The 16,957-nt window shown below is 48.6% G+C and overlaps 1 protein-coding gene across 2 annotated transcripts in view; it reads right to left on the bottom strand.

Annotated features, from left to right (window-relative positions):
* The window catches only part of CMTM7 (CKLF like MARVEL transmembrane domain containing 7), a 50,458-nt gene extending 33,638 nt beyond the window's left edge, over positions 1-16,820 (bottom strand). Inside the window, exon 1 of one of the 2 annotated variants that reach the window (XM_019422845.2) lies at positions 16,474-16,820. In XM_019422845.2, coding sequence (XP_019278390.1) covers positions 16,474-16,662 — 189 coding nt within the window. In that variant the 5' untranslated portion in view covers positions 16,663-16,820. The remainder of the gene's footprint in view (positions 1-16,473) is intronic. The other variant, XM_019422844.2, reaches the window with a different exon arrangement.
* Positions 16,821-16,957: the final 137 nt, after the last annotated feature.

Genomic DNA, 16,957 nt, shown 5'->3' with positions numbered 1-16,957 from the left:
GAGATCATTACCTGAGCCGAAGCTGGAAGCTTCTGACAGAGCCACCCAGGTGCCCCTGGCAGGCTTTTTTACTTAAAAACATTTTTTTTTTAATATTTATTTATTTTTGAGAGAGAGAGACAGGCAGAGTGTGAATGGGGGAGTGGCAGAAAGGGAGACATAGAATCCGAAGCAGGTTCCGGGCTCTGAGCTGTCGGCACAGAGCCCAAAATGGGGCTCGAACTCACCAACTACGAGTTCACCACCTGAGCCAAAGTCACATACTCAACCAACGGCGCCACCCAGGCGCCCCGGTTGACTTTTTAAAAGGAGTGTTATTACCAGGGGCTTTGTCCAGAAAATACGCTTTCGATCATTTAAAACAAAACAAAACAAAAACTTGTGAGTGCTTTCTATGCTCCAGGCACTGACGTAGGAGCAAGGCATCCTAGGTGACCCAGACAGAAAGGTCACTGTCCTTCTGCAGTTCAGATCCCGGTGAGAAGACCCACCATGAATGAGACGTGACGTGAAGAAGTCAGAACTGGGCAACGGGACAGGGTGATGGGGTTAGGGTGGCGTTAGGGGGATGACTTCAGATGGGGCCTTTGGAGAAGACCCCTCAGAGGCAGGACAGGAAGTGGTCCAGCAGGGAAGCAGGCAGTCTCCACACATGGATGTTTCCTTATCTATAAAATATGAAAAACAGGGCCTTGGAGCCTCCACACGGAGCTGACAGAAAAGGCAAGAGTAGAGCATCCTGCCTCTTAAAAGCTTCAGAGAGAAGTGACAAGCATCTCTTCTACTCTTATTCCTTCGGTGAGAACCCGTGGCACAGCCTGGCTGAAACAGAGACGGCGGGAAACGTCTGGCTGCACAGCTGTCAACCAGGAACAACCCCACACCGTGAAAGAGGGAGCATGAGTTTTTGGTGAACTAAATATCCGTCATCGAGTGGAACCCTGTACGCAGTATCCAACCGCGTAACTACCGTGAATTCAGACGCTTGGCGCGAAATAGGAAAAACAGTACTTACAGGATAGGGCTGTCAGGAAGACTAAATGAGGCAATTCATGTCAAGTTCATAGAATTGGACTTGGTAGGTGATGGGTCTTCAATACATTTTAGCCATTGCCCCAAGGATGTGATATTTGAGGTAAGTCTGTAGGTTTTCCTTCCTTCCTTCCTTCCTTCCTTCCTTCCTTCCTTCCTTCCTTCCTTCCTTCCTTCCCTCTCCCTCCCTTTTCTTTCTTTTCTCCTTTTCTCTTTTCTCTTTTCTTCCTGGTAGGTTAGATAATAGTCTGGTGTTGTTCATTTCCTGATTTAGGTAACTGTACTGAAGTCATGGAAGAGAAGGTCCTTCTTAGGAAATGCACGCTGAAGAACGCTGGACAAAAAAGCATTATGCCTGCAACTTACTCTCAACTGATTCAAAGAAAAAATAATATGTACATAAATGGAAAATGATTAAACAAACATATTAAAAGGTTAACAGTTAAGAGGCGTTAAGCATCCGACTTCGGCTCAGGTCATGATCTTGCGGTTCGTGGGTTCGAGCCCCGCGTCGGGCTCTGCGTCTCCCTCTCTCTCTGCCCCTCCCCCGCTCACACTCTGTCTCTCAAAAATAAATAAACATTAAAAAAAAACTTTGGGGTGCCTGGGTGGCTCAGTCTGTTGAGTGACCGACTTTGGCTCAGGTCATGATCTCATGGTTTGTGACTTTGAGCCCCATGTCGGGCTCTGTGCTGACAGCTCAGAGCCTGGAGCCTGCTTCGGATTCTGTGTCTCCCTCTCTCTCTGCCTCTCCCCCACTCACGCTCTCTCTCTGTCTCAGAAATAAACAAACATTTAAAAAATATTTTTTTAAAAAGATTAACAGTTGAGAACCTGGGGGAAGGGTATACGGGGGGGGGGGGTGTCTCTGTACTGCTCCTGCAAAGTTTCTATAAATCTGGAATTATTTATAAATAAAAAATACAAAAGTATATACATATATGTACATGTCTATATACATATATATGTAATTTAGAGACTGAAGTCATTGGGCACTTCTACAAACATTTTTAACAAGATCAACTATTTCACAAGCAGATTAGGCAGGGCTAATTCAACTGCCTTAATACATATTTGGGGGGCTGCAATATCTTTAAAGATTCTACTAGAATGCTGTAAAATTTATTTGGAATCTAATGGTTCGGGGGAACTGGGGACACACCATTCAATGGCCACAGAAAGCCAGAAGCAGCTCTTCTTTGGAATGTACTTTTCATCTTTTGTCTCTACTCTGCCATCTGACAATGACTCTCTGATGTTCTCTTCATGTTTGCTCTGTCTTTAGGGTTCTGCTTTTCTCAGCAGAAATTCAAGGACTGCTTCTCTTTTTGAATAAGCTATTAAGGAAAACGATGTACCAAAATAAAGGAGATTGAGATATAACTGTCATCCAGAACAGCAGACGATGGCCATCTCTTCTCTGAAACACTGTTCCTGCACATGAGCCGTTGCTACTCAAAGGAGAAAATATTCAGTGTCTACGACCCACCATGTGGACGATTTCTAGAATCTGACCAAAATGGAAAGTCTTGAACGGGTTGTATCAGTTTCCTGCAGTTGTTGTAAAACACTACAATAAAGGTGGTGGCTTAGAATAACAGAAATTTCTTCCTTTACAAGTCTGTAAGTCAGAGGTCAAAATCAGTACCACTGGGCTTAAATTAAGGTGCTGGCAGGACTGCGCTCTCTCTGGTGACTTGAGGGAGAATCCATTCCTTGCTCCTTCCAGCCTCTGGCGGCTGCCCTGGTGTTCCTGGGCTCACGGCCACGTCACTGCAATCTCCGCCACATCTTCACATCACTGCTGGAGAAGGTCATCAAACAGATGTGACCACCAGCTGACCTGGGAGCTGGACCTGGGTCCTCAGAGGTCCTCACTGCCTCCCCCGTACCATCCGTGGAACTTGGGGTTCTGCTTGCCTTTCGCACTCCCAGAGGCTACTCCGAGGACCGTCTTGAGATAGTGATGCAACGTTGAGAACACCTGCACGGTGTATGGGACTGAATGCAGTTAATGCCTCTATGGAAACTTTTAAGATTTGGTGGGCATGCGCAGGAATCCATTCATCTTACTGCCGCCCAAGGCAAGCCTTGTATGTAAGCTCCCTTTGCTTATTAAATGTGCCGCCTGGTTGGTCTCTCCCTGCCTTCCCACTATGAGGGACTGGTTTCAGATTACACCTGGGAAGCACCAAGAAGGTTTCAAACCAACACTCCCCATCACCTTCTCCTTGGTGGGTCTCTTTCAAAAACACCTGTCATTGGATTTAGAGACCTCCCAGGTAATTCACATCATCATTTCAAGACCCTTAACTACATCCGATAAAACCCTTTGTTCAAATAAGGCCACGTTCACAGGTTCCTGGGATTAGGATGTGGACATAGATTTGGGGGGTCATCATTCAACCCACTACAACTGGAAAGCAATTTTTCATCCCTAAACCACACTAAGACAAGTGTATGTTGAAGCAGCGATCGGATCCCTAAATACGGGATTGATGTCACCGTAAGCGGTGAGAGTAAGCTTACAGTCAGCAAGGGGACCCCTATTAGACACAAGGGGTGCATATTGTGCTGCAGAGTTTCATTCTCTGCCTGAAGTGGAAGTCGGTAAACAGGACACACTGCTCAGTGACAGTGACACTTGACAAACCCTTGTAAAACCAATGTCACATTGTCAATACAAGGGTTAGTTGTGTCTCTTTTACCTTTTCCAAGTGAAACTCACAACCGTCTGTGTCAATAAGGCCTCACCTCAGAAATCAAATTTCTTTTCTCCAGGAAACTTTCTCTGTGGTTACATTCTTAAGTCCTTCCCAGGAGTTAAAACAGATACGGTCAGGTTATTCATACTACCACGACATTGCTTCTGAGTCCCTTGTAAAAGGTTACAGAAATAATTTTGCTCCGTTATTGATTTTATTTTCCATGCAGTACACGCTGATTTGCTTTCTTCTCCCCTTGTTTCAAGGGGGAGTTAAAAAATAATGACATGACTCTTTAAGTGGACAGCAAAAAGCAACATCAAAAGTCCTGGGTGGTCTGAAAAGCTGAGCAGCCTGGCAGAGATCCAAAGGGACTGGGCAAGAATATTGATAAACCAGTTTTGCGGGTGGAAGGAGTCAGGTTTGTTAAGTCCCCAGACTGCATCCGCTTCGAGCCTCACCAGAGATCGGAAAGACGGAAGCAATTCCAATGTTCCTGAGGAACACAAGCCGGCACTCCATTGCGCGCTGCTCAACTACGCTACCTTTAACCAGGTCAATGCACCGCTGCCCAGGTACTGCAGGGGGCGCTGCTGCTAACTCCTCCCACCTGCAAACCCTGTGCCAATGATCTTCCCCTCTACAGCTACAGCTGTCTGGCTCAGAGGTCCCTGGGAGTTTATCTACTCCCTTCCCTGGTCTGTGGCCAATGAAGGGGACAAAAGCCCAGCTCCAGTGCCTCCAAACAAGGGAATCTGTGATGCCCCTCACTTTACAGAGGTCCCTGCAAGATCAGGCTGAGGCTTAGACCTCTAAAATCCACCTTTGTCTAGCTCCTTCTCCTGCCCGCGCCTGCCTCCCTGACTCAGAAAACCATGTGCACAAGAACCCCATCTCTAGCTTTACTTCTAGGGAAGCTGATTTCAACACCCCCCCCACCCCCCGCCACCGTGATGGATACTGGGAAATTCTAAGAAAAATGCTGGTCACACAAGTTTTGTTCCCTAGACTTCCCTGGTTCTTAGTATCTTAAAGTTAAGTGGAACTCTGAACACCCAACACTAAGTAGAGTCTTCCTCAGTCAATGGATGTGGAAGATCCCTGAAACCCTGAGGAAGAAGATCACAAGGTGTGGTCTGCAAATCTGAGTTGCAGGACAGATGAAAAATTCCCAAGATGAGGCAACACTTGGTCCGGAAATTCCATTTCTAGGGATTTTTCCTTCTGATATTCTTGTACACATTCAAAACTACGTTATGTACAAGGGCATCCACCATAGCCCTGAGAGAACAAATCATGATAAATAACCTAAATGCTGTCAGTGGGGGCTTGTTTAATAAATTATGGTAAATCCATTCTCTGTAAGGCAATGCAGCTGTTAAGGAGAATGAGAGCACCTTCTGAACGGATGTGGAATTATATCCAAGATGGAAAGTTAAGTAGTGAAAGTACAGAACAGGGTGTGTAAGTATGTTCCCATCTGGGGTGAGAGGGGGGCATACACACACGGAAGCACAAAATAATTCCCGAAAGATGCACGAGAAACTGGTATCACTGGTAGCCTCCAGGGAGGGAAAGTGGAAATTGGAGGACTTTTTGTACTTTTAAAATCTTTTTTTGTAAATACAATTTATTGTCAAGTTGGCTAACATACAGAGGATACAGTGTACTTTTAAAATCTTGATCATCTTGTCTATTTTTTAAAAAGTAAACATAATTTGGGGTGCCTGGGTGGCTCAGTTGGTTAAGAGTCTGACTTCGGCTCGGGTCAGGATCTCATGGTTTGTGAGTTCAAGCCCCACATCTGTGCTGAGCTGTCAGCACAGAGCCTGGAACCTGCTTCAGATTCTGTGCCTCCCTTGCTCTCTGCTCCCCCACCCTCAACTCATGCTCTGTCTGTCTCTCTCTCTCTCTCAAAAATAAACATTAAAAAAATAAAAAAAAGAAAACCCATAAACATATTTTTAGCAATTACACAGCCATACTTTCTGTTTGGATCAGGGTTTTTATTTTTTAGAATGGCTCCGGCGGGCGGGGGCGTGGTGCCTGGGTGGCTTAGTCAATTAAGTGTCCGCTTTTGATCTTGGCTCAGGTCATGATCTCACATTTCATGGGTTCGAGCCCCACATCGGGCCCTGCACTGATGGCGCGGAGCCGAGTCAGGATTCTGTCTCTCCTTCTCTCTGCCCCTCACCTGCTTGTGCTCTCTCTCTCTCAAAATAAATAAATTAATCTTAAAAAATCGTTCTGGGAGGGGACCCTGGAGGGGAACAGGATGGCTGGGAGATAGAGGCAGTTGTTACAAGCCTAGAGGCTGCAGAGAAGGCCCCGCATGTTTCCTCACCTGTAAAATGGGAATACCGACACCTAGAAAGGCTATAATGCTGGGTGAGTTCTTGCATACCACGCATGCGGCACAATGCCCAGAGCAAGAGCTCAACAGGTTTACTCCACAGGAATTCAATGATGTAGGGCCACAGCCCATGTACAAATTATCCGGTTTATTAGAAGAATGGCAACGCACCTTCTGCCTTCTGCTGCCCCATCTTTCCTCGCCAAGGAACGGCCACAAGAGTGCCAGATCTGATGCAGGATACGTGGGCTTCTGTGGGTGCAAGAGTATGTACCGCTGTGTAACAAATGACCACAAACTAAGTAGCTTAAGAGAACACTTAGGCTCCCAGGCGAGAGTCCTCTGCTCTAGGTCTCAAAAGGCTGCAGCCATGATGTTGGCCAGGCTGGGGTTTTATCTGAGGCCTGGGGTCCTCTTCCGAGGTCACATGATTGTTGGCGGATTTTAGTTCCCTGCTGAAACAGAGGTCTTTGGTTTTTTGTTTTTCTGGCCGTCTGCTGAGGGCTGCTCTTAGATTCCAGACACAGCCCATAGGTGCTGGGCAGGTGGCCCTCTGCCAGGCTCTCGCCCAACTCCCTCAGCAGAGTTTACTTCTCAGGGCCAGCAGGAGAATCTCCCTTTTTGGGAAGGACCCAGTACCTCCTTTAAGGACTTTCACATGACTAAGTCAGGCCTACCTGGAGACGATCTCCTTTTGATTAACTTGGAATCAACTGATTTAGGACATTAATTATATCTGCAACATCCATTCACCTAGGCATCTGACATGACATAACCACGGGAATAACATCCATCACCTTTGCTATACTCTCTTGGCTAGCAGCAAGTCATAGGGCCGTCCCACGCTCCAGAGGAAGGAATTACACAAGGTTGTGACTCACTAGGGGTCACCCTATGGCACATCTGCCACAGTGGGCTAGCCTGGGGGGTCTGCTCACCCCACATGGAGAGATGGCACACCACCATAGAAAGGCTAGGCCTTGGCCTTACCCGGGTTCGAATGCTGGCTCCAGAATTTAATGGGTATTTTCAACGTTGGGCAAGTTACAAAACCTCTCAGCCTCCGTTCAACCAAAAAAAAAAAAAAATGGAAGATAAGTAATACAGAGCCACTAACAGGGTTAAAAGCACGTAAAATTGCCTGACACAGTAGAGCAGGTACTCGCACCTTAGTTCCCCTCTGTTCCCAACCCTTCCAGGAGGAACTTGTGACTTAACAAACGAGAGGAGTAACAATGGTTTCCTCTTAAGCCTTCCAGCAGCCCTGTGGGTAACATGTGAATATGCTTTCTAAAATACTATACACACACTGTCCAATACCCCAGTGAGGGGTTTTCCCTTGTCTGGCCGATTTCATCTCTGGCAAAGGGTGGAACCGTCTCTAAGTACCCGCTGTTGCTTCTCACAGCGCCTCCTTTCAGATCGGCCACAGCCTGCCCACCAACGAGAAGCCAAATGGATAAATTATGATACAACCAAACAAAGGACTCGGATGCAGGTATCACATCGCTTTCAAACGGGTTTAATGACAAAGGAAAATACTCATGGTGTATTGACATTGAAAAAGAAAGGACCCCAAATTGTCCTTTGATGAGCTCAAGATCTGGACTCAAGCTGCCTGGTTCCAAAACCCAGCTTCACTCTTTATGGCTATGACTTTGGGCAAGTTACCTAACTTCCCCGTGCCTCAGTTTCCTCATCTACAGAATGCAGATAATGACAGGACCTACTTATCATGGGGATGAAATGAGGTAACACATGTAGAACATCGAGCCTCGTGGCTGCTACCTAAGGAAGTCAATGAGTGATAAATGCTATTATTATTATTATTATTAAACTACCACTTTTATCATTGGGGAGGAAAAGTTAAAAAAAGACTTCCTCAGGGGAGCCTGGGTGGCTCAGTCGGTTAAGCATCCAGCTTCAGCTCAGGTCATGATCTGATGGTTCATGAGTTTGAGCCCTGCATCAGGCTCTGCACTGACAGTGTGGAGTCTGTTTGAGACTCTTTCTCTGCCCCTCCCCCGCTAGTGTTCTCCCCCACCCCTCAAAATAAATAAACTTTAAAAAAAAAAGGCTTCTTCATAAACAATTACTAGCATTGCTGCTGAATAAAGAAAACCTATGAGGAAAAGTGAGTAAATACACATTGAGGTCACACGATAGTTCTCAGCAGGTTCCAATTTACTCTGTACCTGAAAGCATTTAATTAATTACTTTTTCCTGCCTTCCCATCCCCTTCTGAAGGAACTGCGTTTTCTCTATCTTTAAAAATTTGGAGAATACCGCTCTTTCACAGCAATCCTTTCTGTGGGTAATATGTGGAAACCACTTTACAGAAAATTTCTCCTCCTCTATCAATCCACCTATCCTTCTAGCTATCTAAAGAAGGAAATAAAACAAACAAACAAACAAACAAACAAACAAGAGTGTGGCCGCTCCAGGAAAAGGAAGGGTCATGTCATCATCACTGCTGATTAAAACACAAGCCAGCTGAACTCCGTTTTCTGCAGGGGCTGAGTAGCTCCTCTGTTCCTGATTTCCACCAGGGAGCTGGGGTGGGCCGCGGTGGTGGGGAGAGATTCCTTCCCGTCCTCCTTTCCTCCAGGAAGCCCCTGGGGCTGAAGAACCGGCAGCCAGGACCTGGCCCTGGGCCAGGCCACCGATGCCAGGAGTTGCCGAGGCCCCAGCGAGGAACGCCAGAGAGTGAGCAGCCGGCGAGGGCGACGCTGAGCCAAACTGGTGACAAAGACGGCGAGCATGTGGCAGGCGGCGGGTCAGAGGGAGGCTCCCGTGGGCAGCACGCCTGGGCCAGCGCGGGGAAGGCAGATGGCAGGGGGAGGAAACAGATGGGCGTCCAGTGGCGCTGGGCAGGAAGCCTGAGAATGGGGGGTGGGGGCGGGGGCTGGGAGGAAGGGAGCAGAGAAGCCCTTCCCTGACACATCGATGTAACTAAATACGCCGACCCACACAGGGCGTCCCCCGCGTGAGGCCCAGGATTGCCGTGGAGGGTCTGGAATGCCCACCGTGACGTCCGGAACCTGTGCGACTCCCGCGGGACCGCACGCACGCACCCACTCATGCTCCCCAGTGGCCTTCATCAGCACCGTCTCCTTTGGCCGCCGGTTCCCAATCCGGGGGCAGGTGGTTTTTAGGGGGCTCTGGAGGGGAATTCTTGCCAGTAGTTAAGAAATCTACATACTCTGCAGCCTGAATAAATAGGTGTGGTAAGATCATTCTTCAAATTTATGCACATGCTGGTCCCATTACTTAAATACAAGTGCACTTAAAAGCACTACAGAATCGGGGCGCCTGGGTGGCTCAGTCCGTTCAGCGTCCGACTTCGGCTCAGATCATGATCTCAAGGTCTGTGAGTTTGAGCCCCGCATGGGGCTCTGTGCTGACAGCTCAGAGCCTGGAGCCTGTTTCAGATTCTGTGTCTCCCTCTCTCTGACCCTCCCCGGTTCATGCTCTGTCCCTCTCTGTCTCAAAAATAAATAAATAAAAATTTAAAAGCACTACAGAATCTTCTAGCCCATCCATGTCATTGTTCCTTTTCCAAGCCATCAGACACCAAAAATACTACCACAACTTAAAATATTACCATCACATTTGGCTCCTGGAAATTTCTGGATGATAAAGGGACATCCAATAATTTCTAGATATTAAAATGTTCAGATAATTGTTTAATGTCACCATGCTCTGAAGGGCAAGAAGCACTTCCATTTCCTCTCTGTAAAAGGTCACTGCCATTTATCCTGAGGGAGAATTTACAGATTTGTACACCAGGATGTCTCTACAAGGAAGTTCACCACAGACTTTTCCTACATCGACAGAATCGGGAGCTTTTTAAGCCACAAAAAGCGGGAGGGGGCTGGTCACACAGACAATAGTACACCTATGACTGACTACAACAATGCTGTTAAAAACCAAATCGCCCGGGGGCACCTGGATGGCTCAGTCCATTGACTTCAGCTGAGGTCATGACCTCACGGTTCCTGAGTTCGAGCCCCGTGTGGGGCTCTGTGCTGACAGCTCAGAGCCTGGAGCCTGCTTCAGATTCTATGTGTGTGTGTGTGCATCTCTCTGCCCCTCCCCCACTCACACTCTCTCTCAAAAATAAACATAAAACAACAACAACAACAAATTGCAGGCAATCATTAAGTGACACGAGAAAGCATTCATCACATTTATGCAAAAAAAAAATTTTTACAAAACAGGTACAGATCATCCTAATTTTCTAAACAGAAAAAAAAAATAGAACAACCTCAAATTGTACACGTCTACTATGAAACTGCATAAAATCTTTCTTAAAACGCTAATCTTGGAAAACAGAGAGTCTACTACTTTCTTTTTTGTGTTTCCCCCAATTTAATGAGCAAGCATTACTTGTGTCATCGGGAATAAACCCCATAACTTGTTATGTTTTATTGTAGTTTCCTGTTCTTGGATCAGCTTTGGGTTGGGAGTGAAAGAATCTTGGCAGTGAGGTCCCTTGCTGCCTTTAACCCTCCGGCTTCCAGGAAGCAGGACATGGGTGTGCAGATTGCATTTGGGACCCAAATCTGGTGCTCTCCCCTGCTACACAGACCTAAAGCAGAACAAAGAGGGGTGGATCGTTCTGGGTTATGCTGGGTCATTCTCCACGCATAAGTCTATTCACGGCTATACCAGAGGCTGAGCTCCCCCCGCAGTCCAATTCTATTTGGTAACTGGGCTGTGAATTTCCAGAGTGAAGTCCACAGTTGCCCCAGCCTGCTAGAGGGTATTTAGAATGCTCTCTCATGCCAGAAAACTTAGTGTGCTCTCCCCAGATTCACACACCCACTCAGCTTCCACCCAGCCTGCGTAGTAGGCTCCTTTAATCTTATTTCAGATAAAACATCTCTTTAGGATACTAAATATTTGCAAAGCCGTCATGACTATCCCGAAATGAGTAAAATGTACACATAAAATGATCCTAATCCTGGACAACCAAAAAGGAGTTTCCATCAAGTTCCAAAATAACCTCTAGGGGGCAGTACAGCCCTGGTTTGAAACCCACTTCAACAGCGATCGCGACGTGATGCCTCCCTGATATTCTTAGATTAAGGATCGTAGGATGATCTGGCAGGCCTTGCATATTTCTCGTCTCACGCAAACCACTTCCACCTTTGTTCCCTCTGCTCCAACCACAGCAATACTCCTTTCTCTAGACTCAGAGTCATGGTCTGTGCTTTTCCTTCTTCTGGTAATGCCGTTCCCTCATCCTTCAAATACCCCTTCCTTCGAGAAGCCCCTCCTCATCTCCCAGACAGGTCAGACTCCTAGTTATAATTCTCTTTGATACTGAGTGCCTCTTTTTCAGAGCTTTTGTCCCAGTTTATGGTTATAGATTTATAATCATTTTATTAATGCTTATTTTCCTATTTGAGTATTAGGAGGAGGAGGACAGGGGCTGATCTGCCTTATTTATTTGCTCTTCTTTCCACAGTATTCTAGCATACACTAGGTGCTCAAATATTTGCTGAGTAAATGACTGGAACTTCTGGAAGACATTTAAGTTTCCATCTTTGCTGCTTGTGAAACCACATTCCGATCCTCCTTCCATATGGTTCTGCAAATGTCACAGTCCTTGATTCCCTGCACAGGCAGAAAGTTGTCTAGTTAACTGCTGTATTCCGCACGCCTCACATGAGAACACAGCAGATTTCTAATAAAAGAGATGACACCTCTTTCTAGACGTCAGGGGTACAGAGGTTAATAACTGCCCAAGGACTGACTCACATCCTGCTGTATTTTCTTCCATTCCACCACCCCCAACATATCCCTTGTCTCCAACTTAAACATGCTGAATAAAGGCAGTAGAGAGGGAATAGGGTGCTCCTGACCTCACAAACCCATACTCCTCTCTCCAGCTTCAACTCAAATGTAACCTTCATCTTCAAGCCTCCCCGCTTCCTTCCTAAGTGTAGGCAACCATCAGAGCTTTTACCTCCCAACCAGTCAGTTCTGGGACTTGTCTGTCGCCTCAATGAAACCACAGACTTTCTTGAGGGCAAGGGCTTTGTCACAGCCTCCTGCTTCTGCAGAAATGAATACGAACTCTTAAATATCTGCGGAACAAACGAACTGACGAGGAACGTTGGCGAGGTCACATACAGGAGCACCCGGACCCCTTCACCTTAGGGCCCCTGCCCGCCCCCGACAAGGCTCTTCAGCTCAGATTCTGTGAGGTCGGCAGGTGGACGCTCCTTCCTGTAGTGGCGGATACGGGGAGACACCAGGGGGATTTCCTATAGCCGTGGCCCTCCCACACCCAGTGGCTTCACGCAGAGTACCCCGCTCCAAACTCTCCCTAGATCTATTTCTTTTTAACAGCTTTCCTGAGACTCAATCCACACATTTGAGGTGGATGATTCAATGGTTTTCAGTATACTCACAGGGCTGTGCAACCATCACCATAATCCGTTTTAGAACGTTCTCACCAACCCAAAAAGAAACCACCTACCTCTCAGCAGCCGCTTCCCAAAGCTCCCAAACTCCCCAGCTCTAAACCACTAATCTACTTTCCGTCTCTATCAACTTGCCTGTTCTGGACATCCCATGTTAAGCGGAATCATACAATATGCGGTCTTTTGTGCCTGGCTTCTTCCACTTAGCATGTTTTCAAGGATCATCCATGTTGTCCGTTCCTTTTCCTGCTAGTATTCCATCCTATGAATAGACCACGGTGTTTTTTCATCCCTTCATCAGCTTACGGACATTTGGGTTGTTTTCACTTTCTGGCTATTATCAAGGATGCTGCCATGAACCTCTCCGTACAAGTTTGTGTGTGGACGTGTGTCTTTACTTCTCTTGAGTATATACCCCGGAGCAGAAATGTTGGATCTCATGGCACCTCCATGTTTAACAGTCTGAGGAGCTGCCAGACTGTTCGCCAAAGCGTCTGCACCATTTTACATTCCCAGCAGCCAACTGGCAACGTATGAGGGTTTGGATTTCCTCACATCCTCTACGTCATACTTATTAGTATGGCGGCTTATTAGCATGTCTTTTCTCTTGTTGCCATCAGACTGGGTGTGAAGTGGTATTTCACTGTGGCATCGATTTCCCCAGATCTGTTAACAAGCAATAACTGTGCGGGGTCTTTGGGGACATGAGGTTAGTCAGGCCTGCGCTGGCCCCACCTCTGCCGCTGACAGCTGTGTGACCTTTACTAGCTTAACCTTTCAGTCAGTTTCCTCTTTGTCAAAACATGGTACTTCGCTGGATTCTTACAAACAGATAATGGCACATACATGGTATATAGTGTAGAATCCCTAGTGTATTATTAAGTAGTAGGACCCCCCAAAAATATAGCTATTAACAACAACAAAGAAACACAGTTCTCTAGGGCCGAAAACTGTGACGGTCTCTGGTCTAAAGAGGAAGACCAAAGAAAGTCAACTATCGTGGCCACGGGATTATAAAGATTCACGCAAGTGACGTGTCAGGTCCCAACATTCACTGAGAACTCGCTGTCCTCCTATTTTCTCTCCTCAGGTTCTGGTAGTGGTGGAGATTCAAAGCAAGATTCAAAGCAAACAAAGGAAGTTGTTCTCAAAGAGAACAGCCTTTTCAATGGTTTCTTTTTTTTTAATTTTTTTTTTCAACGTTTATTTATTTTTGGGACAGAGAGAGACAGAGCATGAACGGGGGAGGGACAGAGAGAGAGGGAGACACAGAATCGGAAACAGGCTCCAGGCTCTGAGCCATCAGCCCAGAGCCTGACGCGGGGCTCGAACTCACGGACCGTGAGATCGTGACCTGGCTGAAGTCGGACGCTTAACCGACTGCGCCACCCAGGCGCCCCTTCAATGGTTTCTTAAAGTAGTACGTTGACAGGTCTGTTGAGCAGACCATGAGGAAAACACTTTACGGGAGGTGTAGGACATAAAGGTCAGCCTACTCAGGATGCGAGTGAGACACCAAGAGTCAAAATCAGAGACCCATGGATACGGTGTCCAATTGTGGCACCACCTCAGCTGCCATCTGCCCTTCCCCTGGTGGTGTTAACTCTTGACCCTGCACGCGTGTTCCAGCAAAGAAGACAAGAGAACATCAGAAGTCTACACAGGCACCCCAGAAGAGAGGAAGAGGAGGAGAATGGGGAAGAGTGAGACAAGAGGCCCAGCTAGACAACCCTAAATAGTCTCTCTATTGTAACAGGACCACCCTGCAAGGGCAAGTTTACTTTCAAGGGGTCTGTTCAAACCAGCCTGCAATCACCGGGGATCTCCAGGGGAGGAAGAAAGCATAAGAATCCGGCGAAGAAGGTTTTAAAAGAGGCAGAGAAGCATCTCTCCAAGTCTTTGTTCTCTTCTACGGAACAACAGGCCCCATGACTGTCACCTGCAGCCTGGCATAAGGGCCACAGGCAAGAGCCTAGTTGAGGAGCTTACAATGAAATGGAACTTTCTCTTCTCCACAGACATTATGCCCCAAACTCATGGACCAACATGGAGCCTTCTTAACCCCATTACCTTTGTCCATCAAACTCGTGGACCAGATGAAGGGTTTGATCCCAATTTTTGTCCACTGAACTCACTATTGATTCATGGTATCTCTTCCAGTGCCGCATTAGGGTCTGTCTCGCCCCACCCATCTTTTAAGAACGAAGAGGTAGGCTGGTCCCCTCTATTTAGCTGATTAGAGGTCTTACCGTGAGCCAAAACATGTCTTGCTCAAAATCAACACTGCTCAGAACAATTTGTTGTTGTTATTAGTAGTAGCTAATACTTCCTAATTTGGGGTCCATCTAGCACCTTTCTTAGAGAAAAGGGAACTCAGTCCCCCTCCCTTCAGATCTGGCCCAAGCAGGAAATGACAGCCCTCTGTACACACACCAGAATACCAGTGGTATGGATTCAAGGGCAGCTCTCACTCTGTGTCCAGCCCCACCTTAGCAGACGCCAGCTTCTGGATGCGTAACCTTGGTTCCTATTCCCACATCCCTTTGTCCACATCCCTGTTCAAAACTACCCCCCCCCCCCCACAACTCTTGCTGCAAACATTACGAGTGGAGTCACAAACAGCCCAACCTAGTTTCGAAACATATTAAACAAATGGGAAAGGTGTTTAAGATGAAATTTTGTTTAAAGAAGAAATGGGAAAAAAGAAAAGAGTGGGGAACAAGAGAACAGACCAGACAATATCAACTTTGGTGGAAGGTTCCTGTCACTGCACTGGTCATACTCAGACCTCAGAACCTCCAGCCTGCCTACCTATCTCCACAGGTGACTCTGGCTCCCCCAGTGAGTTGCAGTAATATCCCCCCCCCCCCACACACACACAGTTTTGCTTTCTGTGAGTTAGGTTACCCACAGCCAACCATAGTCCTGAAGCAGATGGCCCTCTGCTCTGCTGATTAATCAGAAGATCAACAGCAGCCTAATGCGATGTCACAATGCCTACATCATTCATCTAGCTTGATCTCATCGGGCAGGCATTTCAATCATGTCACATCATCACAAAAAGGGTGATTACAGGACAGTAAGGCATTTCGAGAGAGACCACATTCACATACTTTTTTATTACAGTATATTGCTATAATTGTTCTATTTCACTACTAGTCATTGTTATTAACCTCCTACTATGCCTAATTGATAAATTAAACTTTATCATAAGTATGTATATATAGGGGGAAAAAACAGGAAAGACAGGGTTGGATACTTCCTACAGTTAGTAGGGAGACTAGTGCGCAGGCTCCACAGAAAAGACGTTCCCCATTGATCCTCCGCCTTCCGGCAGACCCCCAGACACGGAGGCTCCCTTGAACTTGAGAGGTCAGGGGTCCAGAACAGTTGCCCGGAGGGTCCCAATTCCTCTTGCCTACCATGGAACTGAGAACTTCGGACTTCCTCCTCTCTGTGAAACTGCGCCCTGAGCAGTGGAGCCCTGTGCCCTGGGGTGGGAGGAAGAGGAGGCCTCCAGGGGGAGAAGGTCGGGTTGCGCCGCCTCAGCGCGCCACCCGGGCCACTCTTCCACCCCCGGCTCGGGTGCGAAGCGGCGCGGCCCAGAGAAGAGGAAGGAAGACGAAAAGCAACTTTTGCCTGGGGTTTCTGTCGGAAAGCGGGTCGGGGCCCGCAGAGGGGTGGGTGGAAAAACTTGGGACCTTTGGAGATACGGGTCCGCGGGAGCAACGGTGGCGCCGGGGCTGAGTTCCAGGGACCGCGCAGCGCCAGCAACTTTCCGAAGCCCTCCCCGAACTTGCCGGTGGCGGCGCAGTCCCCCGCCCCGCCCGCGGCGCGATGCTCCGGAGGGCCCCGCCCGGCTCCCGCCGCCCGGCGCGCCACCTCCCGGGTCCCCTTCCCGCCCGGCCTCTCCAGGAGCCCCCGGCCCCGCGCCCCGGGCCTCTCTTACCATCTGCGCCACTTTCAGCAGGGCCCCATAAGTGCGGGGGTAGACGGGGTCCAGCGGCCCCTCCGAGGGCCTCGCGCCGGGCTGCCCGGCGCCGGCCCCGGCCCCGCCACCGCTGCTGCACGTGGTGCGGACGAGCCCGGCTCCCTGCGACCCCGCGCCGCCCCTACCCGCCGGCAGCCTCCCCTGCATGGCCCACCGGCCAGAATAGCGGGGCGGGCCGGGGGCGGGGCCGGGGCGGGGCCCGGGCGTGCGGTCGCGGGGCACCGGTGGGGGCGGGGCGCAGGCGTCCGGGGCCCGTGCGGGGACCCCGGTCCGGCCGGACTCGGGCGGGGGAGGGGCTGTCCGGCGCTTTCCGGGGAGGGAGCGGCCTTCCTGCCCTCGGCGCCGCGCGGAAGTTGGACTGGAGGGCGCGGGCCGACGGCGCAGAGGCCCTGGCGGAGCGGGGCCACAGCTGGGTCTGAGCCTCCTGGGGTTTCGTGTGGGT

The sequence above is a fragment of the Panthera pardus genome, unplaced genomic scaffold (assembly GCF_024362965.1).
Source record: "Panthera pardus isolate Hobbes unplaced genomic scaffold, ASM2436296v1 HiC_scaffold_16, whole genome shotgun sequence".
In the NCBI taxonomy this organism is placed as follows: Eukaryota; Metazoa; Chordata; class Mammalia; order Carnivora; family Felidae; genus Panthera; species Panthera pardus.
This window is presented reverse-complemented; position numbering and strand designations above follow the sequence as displayed.